At 37.4% G+C, this 20,581-nt stretch overlaps 1 protein-coding gene across 5 annotated transcripts in view; it reads left to right on the top strand.

The window, feature by feature from the left end:
* PDCD10 (programmed cell death 10) overlaps window positions 1-17,442 on the top strand; it is a 50,574-nt gene extending 33,132 nt beyond the window's left edge. For all 5 annotated transcript variants that reach the window (XM_056110641.1, XM_056110642.1, XM_056110644.1 and 2 more), the window contains exons 4-8: window positions 1,231-1,348; window positions 3,507-3,633; window positions 13,049-13,127; window positions 13,340-13,422; window positions 16,961-17,442. In XM_056110641.1, coding sequence (XP_055966616.1) covers window positions 1,231-1,348; window positions 3,507-3,633; window positions 13,049-13,127; window positions 13,340-13,422; window positions 16,961-17,042 — 489 coding nt within the window. In that variant the 3' untranslated portion in view covers window positions 17,043-17,442. The remainder of the gene's footprint in view (window positions 1-1,230; window positions 1,349-3,506; window positions 3,634-13,048; window positions 13,128-13,339; window positions 13,423-16,960) is intronic.
* Window positions 17,443-20,581: the final 3,139 nt, after the last annotated feature.

The following is a 20,581-nucleotide window of genomic DNA, read 5'->3' as shown; positions in this document are numbered from 1 at the left end:
CAGGTAAAGGAAGGCCTAGAGTGAAATAAATGTATATATTTAATATTTTTTAATCCACAGTCTTAAAGTTTTTGATATTTGAAATCTAGTGGGAAGCAAGGTATAAAAATGGAAAAAGAAAGAACTAGAAAGAAGCAGAATTTCTTAGGATTAAGGGCAGAAATTGCTTCTAGATGTTCTTTAATTTTATGGCAAGAAAAGAAAGGAAATCTTCATGATGATTAAATGCTAGTAGACATTTAAAAAGAAACAGCATGGATTACAATTTTAGGAAACATAGTAAAGTGGGATAAAAATTATTGGGGAAAGCTAGAATTTGAAAATTAACCAATAAAACCAGTACTTTTAGGAAATGATCAGATTTTACTGTCTTAGAGAGTGTAGGCAGCATAACCATTGCAAATTCCTTAAGAAAACAGCTCTAGGAGGTAATAAGAGGATTTTCTAAAAATTAAGTGATTCTTTAAGAAAGTGTCCCAAAGAAAACTTTTTTTTTTCTTGATAATTTGTTGGGCTGGAGCCATAGCACAGCAGTAGGGCATTTGCCTTGCACGCAGCCAGCCTGGCTGAGCCGGGTTCGATTCCTCTGCCCCTCTTGGAGAGCCCGGCAAGCTACCAAGAGTATCTCACCTGCACGGCAAAGCCTGGCAAGCTACCCGTGACGTATTCAGTATGCCAAACACCGTAACAACAAGTCTCAAAATGGAGAAGTTACTGGGTCCGCTCGATCAAATTGATGAACAAAGGGAGGACAGTGTTTCTTTGTTTTGATAATTTGTTAATTTAAATTCAAATAATCTCTAAAATAATGTTGATATGACTTGTGATTTATTACTTGATCCTCAATTTGAAATATTAGCTAATTGGAAAAAAGCTAAACATTCGGTATTTAAACTAAGAAAGAGTAATTGATGGGTTTCCAAAATCTATAGTTATTATTCCCATGTTTGTTACTAGATTCATTGCAGAAGAGAAATCGGTCATGACAGTTATAAAGTTACTGATACAGAAACTATCAAAACATAGATGCACGCCATCACCATTACTTTTTTTTTCCATTGTAGGGATTGAACTCTGACATGTGCTTTACTATTGAGCCATATCTCTGGCCCTTATGCTAACTTCTTTTAAAGATTTCTGCCATTATAAATTTCTCAATCTCAGAAATCCTCACTAGATGCTAACCCATTAACTTTTGGAAAGTTGAAAAGAGATTTTTCTTTTTTTTAGGCTGAAAAAGAAAACCCAGGACTCACCCAGGATATTATTATGAAAATTTTAGAGAAAAAATGTGTAGAAGTTAATTTCACAGAATCCCTTCTTCGAATGGCAGCTGATGACGTGGAAGGTACCAGAAGTAACATTTGGTTTTCTTATTTTTTTGTTGGGGCAAGATGTGGGCTAAGCAATATAGAGGCCCACCCCCGGTGATATTTAGTTGTCCTAAATGGTTCAGTGCTTAGATTCAAAAGATAAGGTCCTGCTTGCTAACAGGACCTCTCTGGTAGTGCTCAGGAAATCGAACTGGGGATTGAATGCAGGGCTGAGAATTGAACTCAGGACCTTGAGCATGTAAATTTTGCATCCCTGAACAATCTGTTTTTCTGTCACTTAGGGTTCTTATAGTTGTTGAAAAATATTTTCTTTTTTTGAAACTTTTTTTTTTGAACTACTGGGAGATATGCCCTTACAAAGCTGTTCATGATTGGATTTCAGTCATACAGTGTTCCAACACCCTTCCCTCCACCAGTGTCCATTTCCCAGCACCAGTGTCCCCAGGTTCCTTCCCATCATCATCCCTACCCCATTCCTGCCTCCTTGGCAGGCACTTTCCCCCCCTCTCACTTCTCTCTCTCTCTCTCTCTCTCTCTCTCTCTCTCTCTCTCTCTCTCTCTCTCCTCCCTCCCTCCCTCTCCCTTTTCCTCCCTTTCTCCCCACTCTCTCCCTCTTTCCCTCTCTCCCTTTCTTTCCTTCCCCCCCTTCCCCTCTCTCTCCCTTTCCCCTTTTCCTCCTCTTCCCTCTCTTTCTTTTCCTCTCTCTCCCTTTCCCTCTCCCTCTCTCCTCTCCTCTCCTCTCTCTCTCTCTTCTCCTCTCTCCTCTCCTGCCTTTTGGCCATTGTGATTTGCAGTATTGATACTGAAAGATATTGACAAAAGGATCTTTCCTTATTTAATATCCTTATTGTTTCATTGTTAGGGTTTTTGGTTTTTTTTTTTTTTTTGGTCATTGTGGGAAAACTCTGCCTAAAATAAAAAATAGCTCTTGGCTTTTCTCTATATTTGTCAGATTTAAATTGCTTTAAGTAAATTTCATCTTTTAATTTTTTCCTATAAATATATTTGATGAGTTCTAGTTTCACATGAAAATTAGCTAGTAGTGTGGTTATTTTCTCTTGATTTACAAATAGAAATTTGAAAGGAGTGAAAAAAAACCACTATTTTGAAATGATGCTAAAGTGAAAAAAAAAAAAACTTAAGTGCTTCCCCTGACTAAGCCTAAATTCCCAAGTACTGTTCTCCGAAGAATATAACAGCTATTGTTTCTCCTGTTTTTAATGTTTGCTCTTTTAAACAAAAACTTTTTTTTAATTCAGAAATTTTTGTCTCACTAATTTAAAGAAGCACATAATGTCTTTCATGTTAATATACAAAAGTAGAGTTTAGTGTTTGTGTTTTGGTTTTGTGCAATCCCTGGTGGTTCTCGGGGCTTACTCCTGGCTCTCTGCTCAAGAATCATTATAGTGCACCGAGGACCATGTGTGGTGCCAGGGATTGAGCCCAGGTCAGCAGTGTGCAAGTCAGGTGCCCTACATGCTGTGCTATCTCTCCTGCTCCCCCAAATACATACTTTATTCGTTTCTGTGGCATAAGAAAATCATCATTATTCCAACCTTGAGCATTTGCAGTCTGTTAATACTGATCAGTTGTAAAGTTACACTGTTTCCAAGTCTACAGTGAATTCATTCAGTCTTTTCAAAGCCCCTGTGAAAATCCTTTTCAAGATTGCTGGTTTTTGAGCTCAGTGTTTGTTTTATAATTACCAAATTTTGTGTATTCTTAAGTAATATTTCAAGCACATGCCAAAGATTTTTATAGATTGGGTTTTGATATCGTGAACTATTGCATATTCACTGTAAAAAGTATTAAACTTCTCTTCCCCACTGTCAAATACAGAGATCCTTCTGTTCATATTTAAGTTTTTGAAAAATCTAAAATGGTTTGAAAAACTTGATTAACTCTTCCTTTTTGATTTTCACTTGTTTTTAAATTTTTGTGGCAAACTGTATTTATCCCAAGTTGAAAATTTATACTCTTTCATCTTCTGATATTTTTCTTAGTGGGAGGCCTGATATTACTGAATTAAATTGAATTCTAATTAATTCTATTCTGCAACTTTGTCTTTCCTGACCTGACTTTTCCTACCAGCTTCACCATTTTGGTTGATTTTGGGAATCCTTGAATTTGGGATAGGATGTTTTATGATACTTTTTGTTATGTATTTATCAGAGTATATGATTGAACGACCAGAGCCAGAATTCCAGGACCTAAATGAAAAGGCACGGGCACTTAAACAAATTCTCAGTAAGATCCCAGATGAAATCAATGACAGAGTGAGATTCCTGCAGACAATCAAGTAAGCAACATTTTGTTCTGTTTTGTTTCTAAAACATACCTCAAAGGAACCCTTTATTTTATGGTTTTTATATTGGTATATCAGTAATAAATTAGTAATTTGAGCTAACATTTGAAATTTTTAGATGCTGCAGTTTTGTTAGTAACTTTTAAGCTGTACCCTTATTTTCTGAGTATAAAAACATTTTTTTCAGAATAGTTTAGAAATAGGAAATAAAACCTAAATAAATTGGAATGTGATTAAAATACAAATAATGGAAACATGTAAATGTCAGGTTAAAGTAAATAGAGGTTTGTACATTAAACACTGGTGAAAAGTCTATTTCAGAAATGACACCAGCCATTAGAGTGAAGAATGTACATACACTTAGTGTCAGCTGCATTTTCTAATATTAATCAAGTTGTCAGCATCCAGGTTTTGAGAAGATATGTTAAAGAATTCTCAGCATATCCATGTAGTCTGGCTGGTGAGCAGTACGCAAGAAGGGTGGCATCCTAGAGCCACCAGGGATGGGAGTGTTGAAGAATGAGGGGAGCTTCAGACATGTATGTAAATGAATAAAAAGTCTGATTATTTCCCCCAGGCCCAATAACAGAAAACAAAAGAAAGATGGTAATAATAGCAGTAGTAGTAGTAACACTATCAGTGCAACCCTTTTAAATGAAGTTCAGGCAAAAATTGTTATGGACTATTTAGCTTAGTTTCCTCTGGAACTGGCTGCATTAATTAATGCATTAATGAATCTGTAGGAATGCAGTATAGAGTAATGGCACTCATTTCTCCTGAATAATATGGTAATTCCCCATATTTTAAAATACTGTGTCAAATGGTTTGCGTCCTATTAAATGGTTTTGAGGAAGAATATGAATAAACCTTTTTGGAAAATGCTATTTTATTTTGAATATCCATCCAAGGTATCAAAAAGTAAGTCTTGACAGTAAAAGAGAACCAGAACAGAAAGTAGGTCATCATTGACAGAATCTCATAAGAAACAAACCCTAAAAGTAAAGATGTTAGCTTCATAGCAAAGCCCTAACTTTTTGAACTATTTTTAATATGTGAGGAAGACAGTGAACTGTTTATGGATTTTAATTTATCTTTTTAAAATTTTAGTGAATATCCATGAGGCAGACCGTTACAAAGCTGTTCAGATTGAGTTTCAGTCATACAGTGATCCAACACCCATCCCTCCACCAGTGTACATTTCCCACCACTAGTGTTCCCCGTTTCCCTTCCACCATCTCCCAGTAGCCCATAACTCACCCCCAGCCGCCTCTATTGCAGGCAACTTTTCTTCTTTCTCTCCTTTTCCTTTTGTGCATTATGGCTTGCAGTACAGGTACTGAGAGGTCATCATGTTCGTTCAGGACGTTCAGTATTTTTATCAGGAAGGTAAGACTGGAGTGGCTTTTTAACTGGGTGGCAGCTTTGGGGTGTGGATGCCAAGGCTTCCGGAAGTACAGGGAGATGAGAGGAGGTAGCTTAACCCGACCCCGAGAAAATCTGGAGATTTCAGTCACAAAACCTGCATTCCTGAACTTTCAGCAAATTTTATTTCTGTGAGGTCCATCTTGAGGTGGTGGAATCCAGCTGGGGGCATGGCAGCGATTTTGGATTATGGAAGCAGGCGGCTGGCTACTGGGGGCTGGCTATTGGGTGGGCACCAAGCTAACCTGCCCCTCTTTGTTTTACCCTGGTCTGTTCAGCCTTGTGCGAGTCCAAGATTAACTGTGGCTTTTGATCTCTTTTGAGAGTCATTTATGGCCAGTTACCGAGCTAATTTATAACTGAGCCAGATGTGGCTTGTGGGCATGGCTCTCACATATCTAACTTTTGGCCTTTAAATTTCTCAGAAAAGTTAGTCCTGAGTTCTTGGGGTCCGACCAGAGGCACAACAGCAATTTGGGGGTATCACGAAGCCTGAAGGCATCGGATAGCTGTTGATACAGTTGCTACGTGGGTACAGGTTGACCTTCTGGCAGCACCACACCCCCTGGATTTTAATTTTAATCTGGTATAGAGTAAATATGTTTGCCCCATAAAAGGATAGCCAGTGATCTCAAACACAGCAGTTTGTTCTTTTTGTTTCTGTAATTTTTAAATGGTGTGACTTGTTTTGGTGATTATATGTTTGTTGTTAATATATACCCCATTTCTATGAAGATTAAAAGTATTTTTGGCAGATTTTTAGGTTAATGTAGTACATACTCGTATTATGTCATGTGATAGCAATGGTTCTTACATTTTAAGCATTTTAAAAGCTTTTTTGTCCATATAATAACTAACACCCTTACAACAGGCAAGCAAATTGAGTTATTGATCTGATGATTCAAGGAAAAATTGCCACTCTTTGGGAGATGTGTGATAAGTAAAATCTCTCTCAAAATGATAGAATATAATGGAGAGAACAATGTGTGATTGTAGCTGGGTTAGAAATGTCAAACCCAGAGCCCATGTCCTGTTACTGGATCACTATTCTACTTCCAAGGGAGTCTTAGGCATCTTTGCTAAACCTATTGTAGCTCTAAGGACATCCATTTTATTAACAGCCTAGTTTTAATCATGAGGAATCATGTCCATATAATCAGGGACAGTTTTCTGGCTTTTATTTATGGGGCAATGGAAAAATGTCAGTTAAACTGAAATTGGAGTGTACTCAGCATAGCAAAATTGAGTAACTGTAGGCTAGGTAAGTGTTAAAGCACTTTCTTGCCTTAAAAATGTGTTAGGCTTTAACCACACACAGATAACACACATAAACACACAATATAATAATAATAATGACAATTAAATATATTTCTTCACCTTTTTAATAGGGCAGTTTGCCAGTTTTGTTACACATTTCTGAGAAAAAAATTCAGCTTTTTGTAAATTATCTGTTAATTATTATTAACAGTCTGTTGTATTATTTATTCTATCACTGAGATATTGACATATTATGATACAGATTAGGCTGGAGCGATAGCACAGTGGGTAGGGCGTTTGCCTTGCATGCAGCCAACATGGCCAACCTGAGTTCGATTCCTCTGCCCCTCTCGGAGAGCCCGGCAAGCTACCAAGAGTATCTCACCCGCACAGCAAAGCCTGGCAAGCTACCTGAGACTTATTCGGTATGCCAAACACAGTAACAAGTCTCACAATGTTACTGGGCCCGCTTAAGCAAATCGAGGAACAATGGGAGGACAGTGACAGAAGATACAGATTATTAAACATTTTGTTTAATTGTTTTTGTTTGGGGGCAGCACCTGGCAGTTTTCAGTGCATACCCCTGGAGTTCCTGCCAGGAAACATATGGAGTCCCAGGCTTTGAGCCTCGGTCAGCTGTGTGCAAGGCAGCACTGGCTGCAAAATAATCTCCATCCTTCAGTGGAGTAGCCCCAGACACTGACAATGAAATGGAAAAGATATACCTCCTAGACTGCAAATGGGAGCACGGTGAAATAGCGCAGCTCCCCACCACAGATAGAGACTGAAGATTGTAATCCTGAGGACTCAATCAGTAATATCCCATATGTAATCTCTCTGAAAGGGAATTTAGAGTGTAAGTGCATAGAATTTTTAATAAGTTCAAAGAAATAATAGAACAGATTGCCAATTAAAAAAAATCAACCAAGTATATGAGAATGGAAACGAGAAAACTACAGGCTCAAACCAACAGCTAACTAGAATAATGTGGGATGTATTCCAGAGGAACAACATACGTATCATTGGGGCTCCCTAGAGCCAGGAAGGCAACCTGATGAAGAAACAATAGTGAAAGCCTTCATTGATGAGCAATGCCAAAGCAGAAGGACACATGCATGAGGCCCAACAGATCCAGCTAAACAAGATCTAAATAAGAATCTCCCAAAACACATCTCCCTATGGACAAAAACCATTGATAGAGTTAGAATACTGAAAGCAATATGATCAAAGAAGGTAATTATATACAAAGTAGTGAAGCTTTATGCAGACTTATCAGATGAAACCCTCTAGGCTTGATGACAGTGGTGGGATGTAGTGAGAAAAACTCCATGAAATGAACACCTCATCAAGAATATTTTATCCAGCCAGATTCTCATTCACATTTGAAGGAACAATACACAACTTCATGGATACAAAACAACGTAGGAACTTCATAGACTCAAAACTGTCTTTACAAGCAGAAATAAAGGAACTCCTCTAAAACAAGATGAATCCCCACAAATGCACCAAACTACTGCAGAAAGTGCCACAAAATTCCTTGATGATAATCTCTGTCAGTGGCTAAATGTACCAGTTAGGAGAAAGATTGGCAGAGTGGTTTAGAAAACAGAATCCAGCATTCTCTGCCTTCAAGAAGCACATTTGAATAGTCAAGCAAATGCACACTCAAAGTCAAAGCTTGAAAGATAGTTCCTCAAGTAAACAATTCCCTCAGATAGACTAGGTGGCCATAGACTATGTTCAGGCAACATAGACTTCAGACTGAAATAGGTTTATAGAGACTGCAAAGGTCATTTTTTAATGATGAAGGAATATGTGCATCAGGAGCAGCTCACACTGCTAAACAGTAACGGACCTAAAGAGGGACCTGCAACATACTTAATGGCGAATAAAAAGACATTAATAGGGGCTGGAGTGATCAGTAGGGTGGACGTTATCCTTGCACGGGGCTGACCCGGGTTTGATTCCCAGCATCCCATATGGTCCTCTGTTTACCGCCAGGAGTAATTTTTGAGTGCAGAGCCAGGAGTAACCCCTGTGCGTTGCCGGGTGTGACCCAAAAAGAAAAAAAAAAGACATTAATAGCAACACAGTAGTAGTTGGAGAGTTCAACACTGCTCTTTCAACTGTAGATCAGCTACATTAAATCTCAGTACGAAAGTACTTGATACTTAGCATTGAAGGAAAAAATGGAAGAGAGGGTTTTTACATATTACAAAAAACAAATACATTCTCTCCCATGCACATGGGACCGTCTCCAAGATAGACCATATGCTGGGACATAAAACATATTACCACAAAGTCAAGAGGATAAAAATCATACCAGCTCTCTTCTCAGATCTTTGAAAATAGAAGGTAATCAGAAATGATGAAAATACTTCATAAAAACTAAAACTTGTTTTTATTAAGTGAACATCACCTGAATGCCAAAGCAGGTAGCACCAAAAAAGGGAGAATTACAGGCCTGTGTACCTTATGAACGTCATATAAATAGATGCAGGGAAAGCATTTGACAAGATCCAGCACCTATTCATGATAAAAAATCTCAACAGACCTCAATATGGGCAGAGCCATTTACCAGAAACCCACAGTAAACATTAATTAATCTCAGTGGTAAAGAATTGAAAGCCTTCTCATTAAGATCAGGCACAGGACAAGGCTGGCAACTCTCACTACTTCTATTCTGCATAGACTGGAAGCACTAGGCGAGAAGAAGATAACCAGTGCGTCGAGATAGGAAAGGAAGAAGTCTAGCTTTGACTATTTGGGGAGGACATCATATTATATTTAGGGAATCCTAAAGGCTCTAACAGAGAGCTCCATGGAACAGTAGACTTGTATATGCAAACTACAAATTAGTATGCAAAAGTTCATGGTTTTTCTTGGGGCAAATAATAAGAGAGAGGGAGATTTTAAAAACAATCCTGTTCACAGTTGTGCCTCAGAAAGTCAAATATGCTTTACTAAAGATGTGAAAAACCTGTACAAAGTAAACTACAAAACACCATTCAAGAAATAAAAGAGACATAAGAAAATGGAAACATCCTGTACTCATGGATTAGGCGGATTAAATAAGATCATTCAAAAGCATTATAGATCATTCCCAAAGCATTGTCGAGATTTAGTGCTGTCCCTAGAAGGATACCCATGGTGTTAAGAAATTGATCATTAAACACTCCTGAAATTCACATGGAACAGTACCTCCCCAAAGAGTTAAGCAATCCTTGGGAAAAATAAATTGGAAGACAGCATGTTCTCCAACATCACACTATACTACAAAGCTGTAGTAATTAAAACAGCATGATACTGGATTAAAGACAGACTCTTGGATGAAATGGAGTTGCATATCCTGATGGACCCTCAGGTATCAGATCAGTTGATATTTGATTAAAAAAAGAAATGAAGTGCTGCAAGGAAACCCTCTCCAACAAGTAGTTGGGAAAAAACTGATCAGTTGCATGAAAAAAAATTTTAAAAGAAGGTCAGACCTCTTTCTAATGCCATACACAAAAGCTAACTCAGTAGTTTAAGGACCTTCCTATCAGACCTGAATCCATAATGCACAGAGAGAAAAACTTCAGCAGAACTCTCCATGACAGTGAAGCTGTAGGCATCTTTAAGGTTGAAGCACCACTGACCAAGCAAGTGGAAGTGAAGATCAACAAATGGGACATATTAAGAAGCTTCTGCACCTCAAAGGAAATGATGACCAGGACAAAAAGACGGCCTTTCAAATAGGAGTAATCATTTATTCAGTACTCATAAGGGGTTAATATCAGAGCACTGATAGAACTTTACAAAAGAAAAAACCTCCAGCCCCATCAGAAAATGGGGAGAAGAAATGAACAAAAACTTCCTCAAAGAAGAAATACATATGTTCAAAAGTAGATTTAAAAAATTGCTCCGCATCACTAATGGGAGAAGCAAATAAGAATAATCAGTACTGGCATGGATGTGGACCCAGCAATTCTACTTATTATAATCTACCCCAGTGATATATTGGGGTACAGAAAAACCATATACTAGAATCAAAACAGAAGATATATTCACCACTATATTTGCAGCAATGTCCACAATTGCCCAAATCTGGAAATAACCCAAGTATTCAAATAGATGAGTGGATAAAGAAACCACTATACACATAACACAGTGGAATACTACTCAGCCAGAAGAAAAGAAAAGTCATGCAATGTGTTGCTAACATGGAGGGACCTGGAGAGTATCATAGTGAGTGAAGTTTTTCAGAGGGAGAGATATACTGATCTCTCATGCAGGATAAAAAGAAACATAATGATGGGTATTTGATCACTGTATAACTGAAACCCAAGCACAAAAATTTGTAAATCTACAACTGTACCTCATGTTGTTTCACTCATAAAAATCTAAGTAAAAAAAAGAAAGAAAGAAACATAATGATGGAATAATGAATACCCAAAGACAGTGGAAAAAACGTAAAAACTTATTTTCACTAGAAAACATGCCACTTGAGTGTGCGAAGGGATAGGAGGGGAAAAACAAGTCTGGTGGAGGGAAGCGTTCAGCAGGAGAAGGAGGTGGTGCTAGAAGGTGGTCAGGAGCTCTGTATGAAACCCTGTCAGCCAGAGTATCTTCAGTCTCAGCGCGAGAACTTGAAATAAAAAGTCAGTAAACATCTCTAGATTGAAGCAGACTGGTGGGTGGGAACCAAAGGGGGCCGGGGTAGGGGGCTGTATTGCTGGAGGTCGGTGAACATTGAAGGGAAGGGTTGAAACATTGTATCAGCATGCCTGTAGCCCACGATGAATAAGTTTATACTTGCATGAGACTAAATATATTTTTTTAATATGTTAAGAATTGTTTTTTCTTTTTAATACATTTGCTGTATACCAAGTACACTGTTTATTTCTTTTCTTGTCTTTTACTGAACCACAGTGAGATACACAGTTACCAAGTTATTCATGATTGGGTTTCTGTCATGTAATGTTCCAGCACCTATCCTTTCACCCGTGCATGATTCCCACCACCAGTGTCCCCAGTTTCCTTCCTGCCTCACCCATCTTGGGGCATTGTACTTTGCAATACAGATACTGAAAGATTATCATATATATCCCCTGACCTGTTTTCCACGCTCAGTTCTTGTCCAAAGTGATAATTTCTAGCTGTAATTATCATACTGGTCCCTTCTCTGTCCTAACTGCCCTTTACTCCCCACACAGTTGTGGCAAGCATTGTGTGTGTGTGTGTGTGTGTGTGTGTGTGTGTGTGTGTATCCCACAAATGAGTGCAGTCTTTCTGTATTGGTCCTCCTTCTGACTCATGTCACTCAGGATGATCCTTTCCATGTCCATCCATTTTTAGTCAAATCCCATTACTTCATTTTCCCTAATAGCTTCGTAGGTTTCCGTTGTGTAGATGCAGCATAGTTCTTTATTGAGATATATGTTCTCAGGTATTCTGTCAATGGTGCCTGTCTGCCGTTTATGTCTCCTTTGTGGAAGTGTGTTCAGCTCTTAATGTTTTTGATAGGATTGTTTTTGCTGTTGAGTTTTGTGAGTACTTCATGCATTGTGAATATTTGTTAGAACCATTTCCTCATAACAATATAGAATGTCTTACAACACTGTTTTATCACTGTTTTATGAAGTCAGGGTAGATACTTGTGCCCAGTGTTTGCAGAAAGAGCTGACTTGGTTAGATTCATAAATGAAAGCAACAGTTGTGTCACTTTCAGATGCTCTTTTTAAACGATGGCCAAAAAATAAATTGAAAAAGTACTTTCAAAATTAGTAGGCAGGTATTATCTGTGTAACATTTATTGTCCTGTTTTTTGACTTGAATGTTTTAATATTTCATCCTGGTATCAATGTTTGATATATAAAAATATCAAGGAAATATCTTTTTTTGTTGTTTGTTTTGGGCCACACCCAGCCGTGCTCAGGCCTTAATCCTGGCAGGGTTGGAAGACCATATGTGGTACAGGCTATTCAACTGAGTCAGCCACGTGCAAGGCAAGCATCCTACCCACTATACTGTCCAGAATTACTGATTCCTTCTGTCTGTTTAGCAGGGAAGGGAGGTGTTGCATATATAGCCAAAGAGTAAATGCTAGAAAGGTTGAAATAGGAGAATATCCTAAAAAATTTAGGATAGATGTCTAAAAAATTTAAATATTTTCCCCCAAGGAAGTAGTGAGAGTTTGGAAGAGGAGCAGATGTTATTGTTTGATAAAGGCTAAAGGTATCTTAAAATATTAGAACCACTCTGAGGAAAAATTAATTTTTCTTAAACTTCACACCTATCAGGTTTGTAAATTGAAATGTTGGCACATACAAAAATAAGTTGCATGGGAAACCAAAGTTTTATGCATATCATTACAATATTAAGTGAGGCAGCAAAAGTGAGGAATGTGACAGCTTGAATTCAACTATATTAGCCAGAGAAAAGAAAACTTTTAACTGGAAAAGGTGAAAGGCAGAAGTATATTCTTATAAATCTGAGTAAGCAGTTCGGAAAAAAATATTACTGATATAGAAAAGTTGATGTTAGTAATGGAATGTTTGCTTAAGCAGTGCAAGAAAAGTCAGGTTCCAGAAGGTGCTAATTCATCCGCCTGGTTAAATGTCTGACACAGCATGATAGAGTATTCATATGGAATTTTAATAGTGTAATTTGTAATTCTTAGTAATGTATGTTCAAACTTATTTCACATATGACTCATTTTATGAAGATTCCTATTTTACTTTTTCAACAGGGATATAGCTAGTGCAATAAAAGAACTTCTTGACACAGTGAATAATGTCTTTAAGAAATATCAATACCAGAACCGCAGGGTAAGTTTGAACGCATTCTTCTGCTTCTATCTGCTTCCCTAGATGTTTATATCATTATTCACAAGTTTGTCCTTGAATTTGCTATTATATAATTAATGTCTATATTCCTAAAACTTATTATCTGTTTATTCTATCTGCTATGTAATCTGCTGTCCCTGACTTTAGTTTTTGTGCTATTTAGTATTTTTCTTTCTTTTTTTTTATATCTGTAGGCACTTGAACACCAAAAGAAAGAATTTGTAAAGTACTCCAAAAGTTTCAGTGATACGCTGAAAACCTATTTTAAAGATGGCAAGTAAGTACTCTCATTTCTTATCTCTTTAAGATTGATGTACTTTCAAATTCTATAGTCGTATAAGTTAAATTATTATTCACATTCGAGACTAATTAAGATTGATTATTAAAAATAGCAAATTAGAGGCCAGAAAAATAGTGCAGGGCTTGACACTTGGCTTTGCACACAGCTGACCTGAGCACAGAGCCAGAAGTGAGTCCAAGTGCGATCCACAACCCCTCCCCCCAAAAAATAAATAATAAATAACGTCAAATGGTTAAGAATCCAGCTGTAACATTAGTCTAGAGCAGGTGCTGGTGGACTTTCTGAAAAGGGATGACAAATGTTTTAGATTTGTTGGTTTTATGACCCACTTTACCTCTACTCTTGTAAGGAAAAAGCAGCCTTACAACCAAAATTTAAATTTCATATGACTTTCACTTGTCACATAAAGTACTGTTTTTTGGTCTTTTTTGGTTTTGTTGTTGTTGTTTTTCTGGTAATCTTTGAAAGTCATTTAGTTTTAAATAGGGACTGCACCTGGTGTTGGGAAGGAATGGAAATGTGTTTATGCACCTATAGATCAACTTCCGGGTCTCAGAGAGAGTAGACTGTTTTGAGATATTTACCTTTTTTTTCCCTGTAGTTTTGCCACTTAAAAATGTAAAAGCATTCTTAGTTTAAAGGCCATATAGAGACCTGATGAGTGATATTTATGACTGGATTTATAACTGGATAACTTTACAAACCCCTGAAGTGCAGTTGGTCTCAAATTTGAGGAGAATCAGAATTTATTTGAAGGGCTTGTTAAAGTCCAGATTGCTTTGGGGCTGCCTCCCCAAGAGTTCTTGATCATTTATGTCTGGACCCACAGACGGTTATTTCTAAGAAGATTCTGGGTGATGGTGATACTGCAGGTTTACTGAGAACTGCTGCAATAAAATTAAAGTAGTGATCTCAGTCCTGTTTGCATATTAGTTTTTTTTTGGGGGGGGGGGGTAGGGGCTAGGGAGAGAGCACACCTGTCAGTGTTCAGGGGCTCCTCCTCACTGGTGGTGCAAGGCCAGTTTTAGTATCCCTGTACTAATATCTCTGCTCCCTTTTTCACATTTGAATCACTCGAGGTCAGTTAAAGTCTTAACAGCTTTTATCAGGGTTAGTTTAGTAGCAGCCTTATCACTAGTTGATTTACATGATTTACATCTAGTTTTTCTGTCAAAATGTAATTGAGAATTGGAAACAGGCTTCCAAAATTCTGACCGTTTACCTGAAGCTGGGTCAGGGTTTAGGTGTTTCTGGTGGATGGGTCCTCCCATGCAGTATTCAAGAGGGCCCCGGGAGCTCAGGCGGTACTTGACCTTGCTGTGCCAGGCAGACAGCTCAGTACTCAGGTTCACAGATCCAAGGTCCCACCCCTGTGTTGTGAGATGTTTTGTGAAAATGTTCTAGATGCTTTTAAAATGCTGCAAAGGGTGTGATTTATTGTGCTACAAGGAGGGAGCTTTCATGGTTTTGTTCTGTAAAGCAGGAGCTAATAAGAAAAGGTAAATTACATTATTTTAAAATATTTACAGAATATTTAAATTGTATTTAAAATACTTTAGGAATTTTTAAATCTTACATACAGTTGATTTAAAAACTGGTTTTCTCCAGAAAACCAAGAACTTTGTGTTTTTTACATATGTGAAATGTATTTAAAATTATACGGAGGCCGTATCTTTTGCGCCATTGTACCACATAGAAGTTTCTTTGTTTCTCAGGTAGAAAGCGAGAAAATTAGTGGACAGGAATATTTTCTTACTTGCAGTCAGAAAAATTATCTGAGTAATTGTTTCATGTAAATTGAATAACTTATTTAAGATTCTACTCTATCAGTGGAGTTGTGTATCACTGTCATCCCGTTGTTTGTCGATTTACTTGAGCAGGCGTCAGTGATGTCTCTATTTGTCCCAGCCCTGAGATTTTAGCAGCCTCTCCTTACTCGCCTTTCCCAGTGATTGGAGGCTCTTTCAGGGTCAGGGAAGTGACACCTGTCATTGTTACTGGTTTTGGCATATCAAATACGCCATGGGGAGCTTGCCAGGCACCATTGGAGTTGTAACATACATAAATGCATGTCAAATTATTAAAATTTTTCTGTGACGATTTATAGAAATAAACCTAATAGATTGTTCAGTTAATTTTCAAAGGTACAGTGGGTAAAAATGTCATTGATTAAAAATATGAAGATAAATTCCACTAATGGTTTTTGTCTTGTTTTTATACAGCTATTTTTCTAGGGGAAATGTTAGGAGGTGTGCTCTCAAAATAAACTTACATCTGTATTTTGTCTGGGTTTCCTGGTTAAGCCCAAATAACCAAAAACACATGAGAAAAATAACTTACATAATGGAATCATTTTTATTCTAATTTGTTGCATATTATTAGTGGAATTAGTACTTCATAACTACAAGTCGTCAGAACTAACCTAGTTTTTATTAATCTAAAATTGTTCCATATGTGGATTTTTCACTTCCTGTTACTCTTTACCGTTCAGTAGCAGCTTTACAATTTTTATAGTGAATAATGTGTATGAATAAGGTACTATGAGTTTTTTTACCTTTTCATCAAGACTGAAAATAATAGACTGATATTAAAGCCATTTTACAATATGTGCAGAATTTTCTTCGATTCAATTAATTTTTTCTGGCACTTCTATTTTGAGAATTGTCTAGGGTGAAGATAGAAACTTTAGCTAAGCTACTAGGAGATTGAATGAGCCTATACAGTGAGACTAGGGCATTATCCAGTCCCAGTGAAGATAGGCTAACAGGAGAATGTGGTACAGTACAAAGTATTTTTTGTTCTGTTTTGTTTTGTTTTGTTTTGTTTTGTTTTGTTTTGTTGGGGGCCATACCCTGTATTGCTCAGGGCTTACTCCTGGCTCTGCACTTAGGGATCACTCCTGGTGGAGCTTGGGAGACCATCTTGGTGCCAGAGATCAAAGCTGGGTCAGCTGTGTGTCTCTCCAGCTCCAGCACAAAATAATTTTAAAGAACATATTTTTATATGTTAGCTCCCAAAGATTGGAATTAATTTTTTTCAAAGTAGATCAATTCCAAACGTTATTTGGCGTTTTCACTTTCTCTTTGAAGAAAGAAGAGAAATTGTAATCTTTTTAGAACAGTTTTAAGTGCCATTCCTATTGATACACAGGTTTTGAGTCTATACCCTAGCAGATTTTATTTGGAAGCTTCTGGGATATTACTGCTGGAGACCACTTCTGATTCCTCTTTGACCAACGATTATATTCTAACTAGAAACTATTGAGGCAACACCTATCATAGCCTCCCTCCAATACATTACTGCCATCCAGAACCACTAGGGGGCAGTAATTCCTAGATAGTTTCAAATGATGCAGGACTGTTCAGTTCCAAGATGGAATATAAATTATAGTCAGTACTAACTTGTGTTTTCTTTTTAAATTGATCTCATTTACAATACTATTGGTAGATGACATCAAATATAAATATCTTTAAGGATGATTTTTTAATGAAATTAATTTTTTTTTTCCAAACAGGGCAATAAATGTGTTTATAAGTGCCAACCGACTAATTCATCAAACCAACTTGATACTTCAGACCTTCAAAACTGTGGCCTGAGAGTTGTATATGTTAAGAGATGTACTTCTCAGTGGCAGTATTGAACTGCCTTTATCTGTAAATTTTAAAGTTTGACTGTATAAATTATCAGTCCCTCCTGAAGGGGTCTAATCCAGGATGTGGAATGGGATTATTGCCATCTTACACCATATTTTTGTAAAATGTAGCTTAATCATAATCTCACACAAGATTTTGCATCACTTTTGCTATTATCATTCTTTTAAGAATTATAAGCCAAAAGAATTTACGCCTTAATGTGTCATTATATAACATTCCTTAAAAGAATTGTAAATATTGGTGTTTGTTTCTGACATTTTAACTTGAAAGCGATATGCTGCAAGATAATGTATTTAACAATATTTGGTGGCAAATATTCAATAAATAGTTTACATCTGTTTAACATTTCTTTACTTGAAAAATGCATAGGTGTGTGTGTGTGAGAGTGTGTATGTGTGATATTAGTATACAAAATTACGTGATATAATGTCCAAAGAACTTCTAAGAGGAGCTAATTTTCAGTTTATCAGATAATAAAGCAACAATTCATTTAAAAAAAAATCCGTTCACCACCGTGGACATAAAGCGTTCATTGAATATATTTTTCTAACACTTGACTCCAGATTCCACTCACTACAGTTCTGATACTGTGAAAGCACATCTTGTTTAGAGTACTGTTTAGTCAAGTGAACAGAGGTCTCCTTGTTAATAGCACAGGAAAATGAGAAAAAGTAGCTCAAATACTTGGGTGAGAGGAGGGTCATACCTGGCGTTACTCAGGGCTTACTCCTGGCCCTGCATTTGTATCAGTCCTCATGGGGCATGGGGTTACAAGACGAGTACCCAAATACACTGTGCTCTCTCTCTGTCCCTCAATTGTTTTTTTCAATTTTAAAAGACTTTTATTTGAAGGTTATCATTTAGATAATTAAAATAGTCATTATTAAATTAAACATTATTAAAGGGTTTGAAAATGATATAATAGTTCTAAGTGATTTCATGTTAATAAAGCTTTATTAGGTAAAACATGAGGTTGGCAACCCCATGGAAATGAGTCCAAACTTACAGAATATTTGCAAGAATAAGAATAGTACAAAGGGTGAGATGGTGGCTTAAAAGAAAAAAGAATAGTACAAAGTATAAAAAAATCTTACGCTCTGATTTTCGTTTGTTTCATTTGCCCTCTTTTTCATGCCATGCCTGGTGGTTCTCGGGGCTTATTCCAGGCACTGCACTCAGGGATCACTCCTGGGGGGTCTTTGGATCTCTGGGGTTCTAGGGATTGAACCTGGGTCAGCCCTCTCAAGGCCCTACCCACTGTAGTTCCTATCTCTTCAGACCTGATTTGCCCTCTCAAGTCTTTACATCATTTACATGACTTCCTTTTATCTTTGGTAGTATTTAAATGATGTTTCTGAGAAATAAGTCTTGAGTCTCCCTTTTAAATAGGGTGTTCGTCATTGGGGTTTAATATATTAAGCCAGGTTACACAGTCTTAGAAAAATACAATATTGATGGTTCTGTGTCATCAGGTTCTCAAAGGTATGCATTTTCATTGCTGTTCCTCACTGGTGATGTTAATTTTGTCAAATGTATAGGGCCCAGGCCCACATGTGATTCTCAGTCTAGTTTAGGATAAGGGCCAGAGGCTATAATGTGCACAGGCTCACAGGCCAGGGATTACCCAGTCACCCAGTCAGGGCTGCAGGTCTCCATGACCACACTTAGTGGTGTTCAGGACCCCCTCAAGGGCCGTAGCAGGAAGTGCTCTGGGGATGATAGAACCCAGGCCAGCTGCGTGCTAGGCTTGCTCCATAACTGCTGGACCCAGTCCCAAGTCCCTAGAGTAATGGTGGTTTTTTTTTTTTGCACTGAATATGCAATCTGTGGGAGATTATATACTCATGAAAAATTACCATTTGCTCCCAGAATTTAGTGTCCATTGATGTTGTAATTTATTCTTTGATACTCTTTTCCAGCTTTAGCATTTCTTCATGTATCTATTCTTCATGCATCAACATTCTACTAATGTAGGGACTGTCTATATTTGTATTTGTAATTGTATTCCGCCAATCCATTGGCATCTATACTTCCCTATTCATTCATATGTAATCTCAGACACCTTTTTATTTTGGGAAGTATGGTGGGGCACATCTGGCAGTGCTCAGGACTTACTCAGCTATCACTCCTAGCAGTGCCCGGGAACTAATGGGCTGCTGGGGACTGAACCTAGGTCAGCCCTGTGTAAGGCAAGTGTGTGGTCATTGCCCTAACTCTCCGGTCCTCTACTATTATTTTGGACTTCTGGTTTTATATGTTTCAGTGGTTTCTAATTCATTCATTTGATGCTTCAATTAGATTGTTTTCTATTTGGTAGCAAGAGCTCCTTCAGTTTGACTCCTTTGCCTGTATTATCCCCCTCTGCCATTATTTTGTTTATTAATTATCTTAAGAGCTGTCCTAGGACCTGAAATCTCTATGCTTATTCACACATCACCAAGAAATGTGCGTATACATATGTACATAAGTTTATGTTGTGCACACCAACATACAGATTTTATATAGGCTCATGTTTGATTTCAGAAATTGAGTTCGCACCAATTTGAATTTCAGTCCATCCTCAGAGGCTCTTTGTTTTCCCTATCCCATGTTTGTATATCCTGTGCTTAGAATTCTGGCTCCCTAAAAGAAAATTGATTTTATTTACTTGTTAACCCTATGCGATATCTTTTGTTTTTTCTTAATTGAGCCAGTGAGATATGCAGTTACAAGGCTGTCCATGATTGGGTTTAGTCATAAATTGTTCCAATACTCATCCCTTCATCACTGTACCTTTCCCACCACCAGTGTCTCCAGTTTTTCTTCCGATCCACCCACCCCTACCTTCCTCTGTAAAAGGCACTTCTCTCTTTGTCTCACTTTCTGTCTCTGTCTCTGTCTCTTTCTCCTCTCCCCACCTCTTTCTCTCTTTTGTTTCTTTGTTTCTTTCTCTTTTACATCTTAAAAGTAGTTCTGGAATTGCTTCCTCCTCACCAATGTAAAGAATACACCCAAAAGACTACAAAATTGTATACAGTCTGTCAAGTCCTGCTTCTTATCTATACTCCACCCCAAATGGAAGATATATAATTAGATTTTGTGTTAATTACTTGATTCTTGTTTTTTCCACTGAAATTATTTGAAATAAATTATGTCACTTGTTTTACTTATTTTTCAGACTTGTCTTCCCTCTCCGTGCCAGACATTTCCCATTCTTTTGATTTAAAATGCTGCTGAAAGAACTATACCAAAAAGTATACTTGGAGGTGTCACTAACTTACTCTTTCTGCCCTGCTCCCTGTCCCAACACTGTGGGTTTCCACCTTCATAGGATTTTGATAAGTTGTCCCCTTTGTGTCTTCTTTCTAAGTAATAAAATATATTTTATTATACAAATTTTCTTATACAAGAAGTAGCATGTATATCAAGTGTCCCACTTTGTTTAAGGGCTAAGTTTCTTGGAATGGAACTAGTAAAACTGGACAAAGGAATCAGCAAACTGG

The sequence above is a fragment of the Sorex fumeus genome, unplaced genomic scaffold (genome assembly GCF_029834395.1).
Source record: "Sorex fumeus unplaced genomic scaffold, SorFum_2.1 ptg000010l, whole genome shotgun sequence".
NCBI classification, from domain to species: domain Eukaryota; kingdom Metazoa; phylum Chordata; class Mammalia; order Eulipotyphla; family Soricidae; genus Sorex; species Sorex fumeus.
This window is presented reverse-complemented; position numbering and strand designations above follow the sequence as displayed.